General features: G+C 47.3%; 5 protein-coding genes across 5 annotated transcripts; 3 read left to right on the forward strand and 2 right to left on the reverse strand.

Annotated features, from left to right (window-relative positions):
- Positions 1–559: 559 nt before the first annotated feature.
- On the forward strand, positions 560–5,041 carry SAMD00019534_094140 (hypothetical protein; the record flags this gene model as incomplete). The annotated part of the gene is made up of 4 exons (XM_012895339.1): positions 560–2,671; positions 2,745–4,514; positions 4,617–4,714; positions 4,777–5,041. 4 exons carry the CDS (start codon positions 560–562, stop codon positions 5,039–5,041), a joined length of 4,245 nt encoding a protein of 1,414 aa, XP_012750793.1.
- A 226-nt stretch (positions 5,042–5,267) lies between these two features.
- Positions 5,268–5,549, reverse strand: SAMD00019534_094150 (hypothetical protein; the record flags this gene model as incomplete). Its single annotated transcript, XM_012895340.1, has 1 exon — positions 5,268–5,549. A coding segment is annotated over one exon (282 nt), but the record flags the coding sequence as incomplete, so codon positions are not given.
- On the forward strand, positions 5,295–6,833 carry SAMD00019534_094160 (hypothetical protein; the record flags this gene model as incomplete). Its single annotated transcript, XM_012895341.1, has 2 exons — positions 5,295–5,840; positions 5,916–6,833. The coding sequence occupies 2 exons, from the start codon at positions 5,295–5,297 to the stop codon at positions 6,831–6,833; spliced, it is 1,464 nt and encodes a 487-aa protein (XP_012750795.1).
- A 200-nt stretch (positions 6,834–7,033) lies between these two features.
- Positions 7,034–9,197, forward strand: SAMD00019534_094170 (hypothetical protein; the record flags this gene model as incomplete). The annotated part of the gene is made up of 2 exons (XM_012895342.1): positions 7,034–7,156; positions 7,272–9,197. The coding sequence occupies 2 exons, from the start codon at positions 7,034–7,036 to the stop codon at positions 9,195–9,197; spliced, it is 2,049 nt and encodes a 682-aa protein (XP_012750796.1).
- Positions 9,198–9,330: 133 nt separating this feature from the next.
- On the reverse strand, positions 9,331–9,699 carry SAMD00019534_094180 (hypothetical protein; the record flags this gene model as incomplete). The annotated part of the gene is made up of 1 exon (XM_012895343.1): positions 9,331–9,699. The coding sequence occupies one exon, from the start codon at positions 9,697–9,699 to the stop codon at positions 9,331–9,333; it is 369 nt and encodes a 122-aa protein (XP_012750797.1).
- Positions 9,700–11,334: the final 1,635 nt, after the last annotated feature.

Raw genomic sequence — 11,334 nt, forward strand, 5'->3', positions numbered from 1 at the left:
AGTAAAACACTCATTCCTTGACAATCACATCACATCACATAGAGATAGATAGATATATATTTATACAAACACACAACATAACACCGATTGCTTGTTTGTTTGCTTGTTCATTCATTCACTTTCATTCATTCATTCATTCAACCACCAAGCAGCAAACAGTAGTCATTGCAAAGAGGATGGTCAGGGGTGACTCCAACTGACCAACCAATCAATCAAACAACCAATCGATTTATCAATCAATCAATTAGTCATAGGGGCCAACTCAACTCAACTCAACTTAACCCATTCAGGCCTCAATCAATCCCCAACCCACTCTCTCCGACCCAACAGATAACACGTGACCCATCAAAGAACAACAACACAGATCTCAAACAATCCACGACACAACACAACCCTTATTGTAAACTACATTATCTCTATCCTATCTCTTATCTCCATCTCATTGTATTATAGTCCATCATTCAATCAATCAAATAATAATATTATCTATTTATATATATATATATATATATTAGAGAGAGACAAGACACAACAACAATAACAAATCATGACAACAAGGATGCATAATGTCTTGGACATTGAAGAGACATTCTCTTCAAAGTTGACATTGTCAAATGACGGAAATGGCAACAACGATGATATACAACAACAACAACAACAACCATCATCAACATCAACATGTATTAATAACAACAACATCAACAATAATAATAATAATAATAATAATAATACAATTATATATGATAATAGCGATAAGATGAGTGTTGCAGACTTGAAGAGACAATTGAACAAACAGTTGTCGGAACAATTGATGATGACGACACCAAAGCAGAAGCCAGCACCAGCACCACGAGTACAGATATCACCATCATTCCAATCGTCGGCCGATGACTCGGCTCAGGTCACCATCCTGCCGCCATCCCCGCCACTCACATCAACAAGCCATCATCATAATGTTGCTGGTAACGCCAATCAATCTCCTCCAACACAATCACAACAACAACAGATATATGTACAACAAGTAGATCATCAATATCAACAACAACAAGTACAATATTCAGCGTCTTCTCCACAATATCCATCAAGTCCGGCGACGTCAAAGAAGCCATCGGCCAATCTTGTGCCATTCAAACATAAGCCATTGCCACTGCCTGGTAGCCCAGACTCATCTCCCGTCCACTCACCTCCAGTTCCCCGAGCCAGACCACCACCACCCGGACGACCACACCTTCAGCAACAGCAACAGCAGCAGCAACAGCATCAACAACAACAACAACAATATGATGATATTAATGATCAATTGATCATTCCAAGGCTTGACCTATACACAAGCCTGGCAGGCAGCACTGAGGAAATGATGAAGGCAGTATCAAACAACAATAACAATGAGAGCAGTGACAGTGACGAGGAGTTGACACAAGAGGCATCCAATCGACTTGAGGAAGTCTCCAACCGAACAAAGGACTCACCTCGTCTGGTGTTTGAGTCCAAGTCAATCCCAAGCGAGATCACTATCCGCATGCTGTTCTCGTCCAGTCCCGGACTGAGTATGTCGACGCCCAATGTCACATCGCTCACCAACAGTCCGATGATGTTGTCATCCACACCGACAAAGCAACAGCAGCACCAGCAGAGGACTGTAGACGATCATAAGGATACAAAGCGAAAGGATGCCACGCCCATCAACAAGTGGAAGTCCACACCCAATATGGCGTCGCTGACGCCGCCCTCGTCGCCACTGTCTCCGTCATCTCCGCCACTCACACCCAACGCGCACTGCCACCAGGCCGAGAAGCACTTCAAGCTGTCACCATGCTCGACCGTCGACGAAGTTCTGTCCATCGCCATCCCCAACCTCATCCACCATCGCGGCCTACACAACGCAAGATACACCAGCAACGAAGAATGGGAGACAGACATAAACCTGGGCGACTTTGAAGAGACAGTCAACAGCAGCATCGATAACAAACAACAACAGGGACAACAACAGCAACAGGGACAACAGCAGTCAAGTACACATTATAGTTATGCACTCTTCCGTCAGGTCGACCCGCTGACGCCTCTGCACAAGGAGCGCACACTGCTCGAGCTAGCGGTCAGGGAGTTCGAGCCACTCGAGCTAAAGACGGTGATACTGAACGTGATCTTTGTTAAGATACACATTCCGGGCTTCTCCGAGGGCCAGCTGCCCGCGCAGGCCATGCTCAAGCTGACGCAGTTCACGTCGATTCGCTCGATCATTCGCAAGCTGTGTCTCAAGTTCCACACATCGGTCGACATCTCCCAGTACGGCATCTTCCTCGTCAACCAGAGCCACAACACCGAGATCATGCTGGACGAGGACGAGCTGTTCTCCACGTATCACATCTCGTCCCAGTCACATCTCATCTTCCGCAGTCTGTCGCAGCTGACCGACACCACCATCATCCAGTCCAAGTCTCTGCAGGTCAAGATCCTGATCACAACACACAGCTCCCGCTTCAACTGTCTCACGCTCAGCTTCGACCCCAGCACCACCGTCTCCAAGGCCATCAAGATCACTGGTCTGCGCACAGGTCTCCTGGACAGCCTTAACAAATGCGGCTTCTTCCTCACTCCAAGCGATGACGATGATGATGGATTCTGGCTGGACGAGGACATGACCCTTGAGTCTTATCACCTTAAGAACAATGTAAGTGTTGGAGTTGGATGATGCGCGACTGATAGATGGTCGAGGCTAACTCATCAATCACTCATTCAAACAGACAACTGTTGAGTTTAAGCAACGATGCAGGAAGTATGTAGTGTCGATCAAGTCAAGGGACGTGAAGTGTACATTTAAATTCGATCAGTATGTGACGGTGGCCTCGTTGTTCCGCATGATTGTGCACAATGAGAACATTGCCAACGATAAGAACTTCTGCCTGGCGTTCAGAGACAATGGCGCCGTGCTCGATCAGAACCGCTCGTTGTGGTCCTACGATAATGAGAAGGAGATCGAGTTCAAGGAGCACCCCAACCGCCTGTACGTGTTTGGCAAGGATGGCGAGCAGAGCCTGGTCTATGTCGACTTTAACGACCCGGTCGAGGATGTCTGTCGCAAGCTATCGATCAACATGGGTATGCCACCCACACGTTCTCGCGCCTACACCCTCAAGAAGCTGGGCGAGGCTGAGAACGACATCAACGCCAAGATGACCCTGAAGCAGGTCGGCCTGCAGCCCAACGACAGAGTGATGTTGGAGATCCAACCAAAGGCTAAACCAGCCGCGACATCAACACCCATAGGCGACACCACGACTACAACAACGACAACGACGACAGCAACTACAGCAACAACGACAACAACGACGACACAGGATAATGATCAATCTGCTGGAGCCGATCCAGTTGATGATGAGGAGGTGATTGCACGCGATGGATCGTCATCGTCATCATCGTCGTCGCATTCGTCACTGACACTGGTGGTGCCAGACTCGGAGCAGCTGGACCAACGCACGATCTCAAACATCTGGGAGGAGCCGGCCGACTCGCCACTCAACATCATCTACGCCAAGACTGCGCCAACGCCCGACAACCCGTACCCAGCGATCGAGGCGGGCACACTCAACAAGCTGATCATCCGTTTGACGTCAGAGAACACGCACGACCTCATGTTCATGAAGGCGCTGCTCATGACCTACTCCTCGTACACGACGCCACTCGTTCTGCTCGAGAAGCTCATCGAGCGTTTCAACGTGCCGACCAACGTCGACATTGATGAGCGTGAGAAGATGTCCATCCAGCTGCGTGTGGCCAACGTCATCAAGTACTGGGTGGAGCATCACTACGAGGACTTTGGACACAGCACTACGAACAAGGTCGTGGAGTTTGTCGACAACCTGATACCGGTCACGGGTACCAAGTTCCGCGATGCCATCCTGAAGCGCACGTGCATGATCAAGGGTGAGATGTCACGGACCAGGAGCAACGGAACGTTCACATCGCCACGCCCCTCTGTCAACTTGTCTAGCTCGCTCGAGCTGCCGTCGTCGCCCGTGCCTGTGATGGCTATCAAGTCCAACAACAAGAGGGGCAAGGACGCCGCTGGCAACTCCCTCTCTTCATCACCTCGCAAACGTCCAGAGTCGCGCATGAAGGGCATCAAGAACCCGAGCACTATATTCGACTTTGATGACGAGGAGATTGCCCGCCAGCTGACGCTCTACGACTTCAACATCTACTCATCGATCAAACAGACCGAGTTCCTGAACCAGGCGTGGAACAAGCCGGCTGTGGCCGCCAAGAAGTCGCCACGCGTTCTCGAGATGATCAATCGATTCAACGAGGTCGGACTCTGGGTCACCAAGCTGATTCTGGAGCCGGATCGCGTAAAGACGCGTGCCAAGCGCATGGAGCGTGTCATCAAGATTGCCGAGAAACTCAGGGAGATGAAGAACTACAACACTCTGATGGCATTCCTTGGAGGCTTGAACAACTCTGCCATCCTGAGGCTCAAGTATACCAAAGCAATTGTTGGAAGGAAGTACTTGGAGGTAAGTTAAGATAAGAGCACGGGGGTGGCCAGTCCCTTGGCCTCAACGCCAGTATCAAGTTACAGTTGACTAACTTCCACTCGCTCACTCACTCATCCACAGGCACTGGAAGACTTGGAAAAGGAAATGAGTTGCGAATCATCCTACAAGACATACAGAGAGTTACTGCATAACACTGATCCACCTTGTGTCCCCTACATGTAAGTCAATCAAACATTCATCCCTTAATCACAATCACTCACTTACAATCAAACAATTATAGTGGAGTATACTTGACAGATCTTACATTTATAGAGGAGGGCAATCCCAATATCATTGGCAATAACTTGATCAACTTTTCAAAGTATACATTGATGTATAAGGTGATATCAGAGGTTCAACAATATCAATGGTCCGAGTACAATCTGCATCCAGTCAATATCATCCAGTCGTTCATCAGCAATCTGCAGCCACCCAACGTGGAGGCACTGTATCAACTATCACTTCTCAAGGAGCCACGCAATGCACTAAAGTCCGATATCTATTGATCATGATCAATATGGATATTAATGTAATGTTCATTCGATTGGCAATAATTGGAATAAAGAATAATAATGACTTGACGGGTGTGTGACTCGTCAACATCATCAACCTTCTTTCGTGTTTGTGTGTTCGTTTTTGACCCATAATCAAAGTAGTTTCACAAACACGAAAACGACGAGTAATGTAATTATGAATGAATAAGTGAATGTCGTTCATATTAATACATTAACAAATATATACATATACATATAATATATAATGGAAGGAGGAAATAATAGAGGAAGAGGAGGTGGAAGAGGAGGTGGAAGAGGAGGTGGCAGAGGAGGTTTTGGTGGAGGTAGAGGTGGACGTGGAGGCTTTGGCGGTGGCAGAGGAGGTTTTGGTGGAGAAGGCAGAGGACGTGGAGGCTTTGGCGGAGGCCGTGGCCGAGGAGGCTTTGGTGGAGAAGGCAGAGGACGTGGAGGCTTTGGTGGTGGCAGAGGAGGTAGCATCAGGCCAAGAAGCGAACCAACATCAGATCAAGACAACAATAACAATAATAACAATAACATGGATCATACTACATCATCTCTATCTCGAGCAACAAAGAAGATCAAGTTGGATAATGATGTTGACATGTCTTCATCTACTGTTGACAACAGTTCAAACAGTAGCAACATCAAAAGTATTGGATATCTCAGAGTTGTACGATCAGAACCAGAGACATCAACAACAACAACATCAACAACATCCACCACATCATCACAATCACCAATAATGTCAATTGATCCATCAACCATCAGTTCAAATTGGCAATCACTAAGTGTAAGTTGATAGAATGATCGATTGATTGGTCGAATGAGTGAGCGAAGTAATCTAACTCGCTTGCGACACAAACAGAAAACAATAGTACCATCAAAGAAGCCAACATCATATCGCGGAAAGAAGAATGACTCGACGTCAACATCAACAACAGGAACAGTAACCGCACCATTGGTCGAGAAGTCGGTTTTCGATCTGATCATTCGTAACCCAGACGACAAAACAATCACCAAGGTATTGGCACTGGATTGCGAGATGGTTGGCGTCGGCCCCAAGGGCAGCAAGGGCGTACTGGGCAGCATATGCATCATCAACGCCAACGGCAACACAATCTATAAAAGTTACGCGCAGCCACTGGACCCCGTGACGGACTACCGCACGCGCTGGTCCGGCCTCACCAAGAAGCACCTGGACAAGGCACCGCCCTTCCTCACCGTCCAGAAGGAGGTGGCCTCCATCATCAAAGATCACATCCTGGTCGGACACGACATCAAGTCCGACCTGGCCGTGCTGCTACTCAATCACCCACCACAGCTCATCAGAGACTCGCTGAACTTCCCCGCGCTCCAGTCATCGCGACTGATCACGCCAGAGGCCAAGCTGAATGGCGAGCGCAGGGCACCCTTTACCAAGATGCATGGCGTGTCACTGAAACAGCTGGCACTCGAGAAGCTTGGCGCCACTATTCAGAAGGGCGTCCATAACGCCGAGGAGGATGCGCTGACCAGTCTGCTGCTGTATAACAAGTTCAAGAAGCAGTGGGAGATGCATGTGCGCTCCGTATTCTATCCAGCCAAGAAGACCCCAGAGCAGCGACGTCAAGATCGCGAGGAGAAATTGAACAATGACAGCTATTTCGACAAGTCCAAGACATCATCGACAAAGTCCGAGTCATCGGCCATGATCATGGACATCCCATCAACAACCATCATTATGAACAACGACCTTAGCGATGGCGATGACAATGGACAGGACAACTACGAAGACGATGAGTAATAAACCATTGGCGTTCCAGTCTCACTTAAGATCAAGAACATTGATTGATTGATTGATTGTGGGGTGATCTTGTGGGGCTTCCAAATCAGGTGATTGATGGCCTCACCCACAACAAGCCCCTTTGCTAAATGATCTAATATCTAATGAACCTTTCAATTTCATTTCATCCTACATACATATAAATACTAACCAAACAAATAATGACATATTACAAGGATAATGTACATCCCGACTTGAAGGCTGAGAGGGCCAAGACCAGCTTCAACATCGAGACCCTCTACAAGTTCATCCACAACAATGATCCAAGTGTTCTAGAGCTAAAGGTATGTCATCGAAGTCACGTGTCAAGGGCATGGATCTTGGTCCAACCCCTCACTCACTCAATATCATCCTGGAACCATCCCACTCACATAATCAATCAATCTCGAACCCATCCAGAGAGCGATCAGAGCAGAGTTTGAGAAGGACCAGGTGTTGTCTGGCAATCCAGAGTTCATCAACTTCTTGTCACGTGAGGAGCAGTTCAAACGAACGATGGATATTACACATCGTCTCATTGATATGAAGAAGCGACTTAACTTGTTGGATGCGTCAAGCGTGGAGATACTGCGTGAGTGTTACAGCGAGACACCATTATTGCTGCACGACGTTGTGTTTGTGCCCTGTCTGCGCTCACTCGCCTCTGACTCCCAGCTCAAGGTGTGGCTGCCACAGGCACTCAACTACAAGATGATCGGATCCTACTCACAGACAGAGATGGGCCACGGCAGTAACGTACAGGCGCTCGAGACTACCGCGCACTACCACGCCGACACTGATGAGTTTGAGTTGCACTCGCCCACGCTCACCTCCACCAAGTGGTGGGTCGGTGCGCTCGGCAAGATCTGCACGCACACAGTTGTCTTTGCCCAACTGTGGCTCAAGAATGAGAATGGCACGCTCACCAACCACGGCCCGCACCCCTTCCTGCTGCAGGTGCGATCGACCAAGGACTACACCCCACTCAAGGGCATCAAGGTTGGCGACATTGGACCAAAGTATGGCTACAACTGTGTGGACAATGGATTCATGCGCTTGGACAAGGTACGCATCCCGCGCGCCAACATGCTCAATCGATTCTTCAATGTGACTCGCGAGGGCAAGTACGTGCCACCCGCGCATCCCCGCCTGGTCTACGCAGGCATGGTCAGCACTCGTGTCTACATTATTAGCGACTCGTGCGCGGCTGTCGGTCGCGCTGTCACCGTCGCCGCACGTTACTCTGCCGTGCGCCGACAGTTCTCTGGCGCGCCTAACACGCCCGAGCTTCAGGTGCTCGACTATGGCAACCAGCAGACGAGAATCATTCCGGGCATAGCAACGGCCTACGCTCTGGTCTTTGTCGGCCGCCGACTCAAGGAGGTGTTCTCCAACGTGATGTACGCCGCCATGACGCGTAGCGACACCTCGCAGCTGCCAGAGATGCACGCCCTCACATCTGGTCTCAAGTCGCTGGTCACCTACATCACAGCCAAGCACATTGATGATGCCAGGCTGGCATGTGGCGGTCACGGCTATTCAATCATGTCTGGTCTACCACGTCTTTTGGTCAACTACAGTCATCTCATCACTGCCGAGGGTGAGAACAACCTCATGCCCCAACAGACCACTCGCTACCTGTTGGCACGCTACAAGGATGTGATGATCAATGGCAAGAAACAGCTTGCCGAGTCTGTGCAGTATATTGTTCGCGAGGCTGACGACGCGTCACCCAAGACACTCACACAACTCTTGGATGGTGGCAAGCGCAAGCTCACCGATCTGGACGTGCTTGAGCACGTTCTTGGACATCGCGCCTACGCCCAACTCGCGCGTCTGGCAGGTCTTATCCAGGCTGGCTTGGAGACGCGCCCACTTGGCGAGGTATGGTCCGAGTACAACATCGACGCGGTCAAGGTGAGCGACGCCCACTGCCAGCTTTACATCGTCCACTGCTTCGCCAGTTGTCTGACCACCGCTCCCCTTGACGCAAGACCCGTTTTGATCCGTCTGTGTCAGCTCTACGCACTGGTCAACATCGAGAAGCTTGCAGCTGATGTACTCGTCGATGGCTACTTCACCCCGGAGCAGGTCGAGCTGGTGTCGGCAGAGGTGCGTCGTCTGCTCAAGGAGCTGCGTCCCGATGTCATTGGACTGGTGGACACATTCAACTATGCCGATCACACATTGGGCAGTGCACTTGGACGGTACGACGGCCAAGTCTACGAGGCAATCAATCATTTTGTCGCCAACAATCCACTCAACACTGCCGATGTCGGTATGAATGAGTTCATCCTCAATCCAGTACTTCTGGCACAAGGTGCCCCACAACAATCCAGACTTTAAAGTTTGTGATCAATCAATCAATCATGGATTATTTATACTAAAAGATATGATCAATCAATCTCCGACTCCATTTCCATGTTTTCCAATTCCCTGGCAGTCCAGTCCAGCCCAGTCCATTCCATTCCAGGTGGACCTATCTGATTGACTTGATAGAGGCGACACCACTACCATTTGCTTTGTTGTTGTTGGTGGCAGTCACAACTGAGAATATTGAGAATGGAATGGGAGCACCAGATGTTGACCGTTTGGATGTTGTTGTTGTTGTGGTCAATGTTGTTGTTGTGGTCATTGTCGATGGTCTGATCTTCTTTGGTGACAATGAGCCCTTTTGTGGTGTGATGTCCTTCAAAGGTACTCTCTTCTTCATTGATGATGATGATGACTTTGAACCAGGATTGAAGGTGGAATGAATTGGTGTGTATAGGCCAGTGGAAGGCTCAATGTTTTCTTTGTTGTCACTGTTGTTGAGAACTAAGTGGGACTTGACAAACGTTGCTGACATTTTGTTGTTGTGTTGTTGTGGTTGTTGTTGTAGTTGGACGGAATATTATTATTATGGTATTGTTGTTGTTGGATTGATGGTTGGTTGGTGGAAAAAAAAAAAAAAGAAGGTTGTGTAATATTACTCGGGATATAATAAATATATATATTGATATAATAATATAATATAATATAATATATATATAATACTTACTACTAAATATAGATTGGCTCCAAATTAATATCCTTCTAATTTAAAATATATCATAATGTGTTGTTATAATATAATAATAATTATGTATGAATATGAATATAAATATATATATATATAGATATATAAATAATATGATTGATTCAAGTCCTAATCTGGATATGATTGATGGACTTGATTGAACAAATAAAAAGCCTGGTTGTTTGACTTTGACTTTTTGTGGGGGTGTGTGATTGGGGTGGATTCGTGTTTTGTGGGATTGATCTGATCAGATGCTGGACTCTGGCACTGGGCAAAGCGAACTGACTGACTGACTGTACAGGTAGGTTGTTTGATTGTAGGAACTGATCGGCTGACACTGAATTGTCTCAACAAGGAATTAGAGGAAGGTAGGCGTCTGACCTAACAACCTTTATTCTTGAGAGAAGTGAGTGAGATAGAGAGGACTCACTATGAGGGGGTAGGGCAAAGGTACTATAATGTTAACTTAACTAATACTACTGCTACTGCTGATACTACTACGACTACCACTTCTACAACTACTACTACTACTACTGCTATGTAAATATGATTGGAGGATGTACAAAAAAAATGGGCGATACACGTGATGCAAGTGTTGTGTCTTTGTCTTTGGCGAACCAGTTTGCAAAACAAGTAAAGTTATGCGTGAATGGTGAAGTTACTTGAATGCGGGAAATGGATGTTGTTGTGTTGTTGTTGGACAATGTTGTGTAGAAGTAGTAGAGCAACCAAATGACTACTATTTTACAACAACTTACAAACTAACAAACAAATGTTTATAAACATATATATATGAACATATACTGACTGACTGACTGACTGGATGGACAACAAACAATTTATACTCGATAGATCTCTTAATGCATTTTTTGCCCGCGTCGTCGCTGTCGCAGGAGCAATAGTAACAAACTCTGTGAAAGTATGAATGAGGTACACGACAGGTGAGGCTGCCCTCCCGCCCATCAATCAACTTTGTTGTGTTTGTGATCTATCCCAATCTATAAAGTAGTAATTCCTATCATCATTCATTCATTCACTTGAGTTATTGTTGTTGTTGTTGTTGTTGTTATTGATGATGTTGTTTGTTTGTGTTGGTGTTTGGTGTTGGCATTTGATGCTGTGGCATTGGCCCTGACAGCCTGGATAGATGGTCACAATGAATTTAACCTATCATATATATTGAGGGAGTGCACTCACTACTCCCAATCAATCAATCAATCAATCAATCATCACATCATCATAATAATAATCAAAGTTCAAAAAGCAAACAAACAAACAAACAACAGTCAGTCAACAATAACAACAACATAATTAATAATCGGCGCCTTAGTCGCCGTTGCCCGACGCAGTAGGGTGTCGACATCTTTGTTGCCTCCTTTGACCAGGCAGCAAGACCATTCAGTCAGGCAGGCAGGTCCTTCATCT

Source organism: Acytostelium subglobosum (genome assembly GCF_000787575.1).
Source record: "Acytostelium subglobosum LB1 DNA, scaffold: scaffold22, whole genome shotgun sequence".
Classification (NCBI taxonomy): Eukaryota; Evosea; class Eumycetozoa; order Acytosteliales; family Acytosteliaceae; genus Acytostelium; species Acytostelium subglobosum.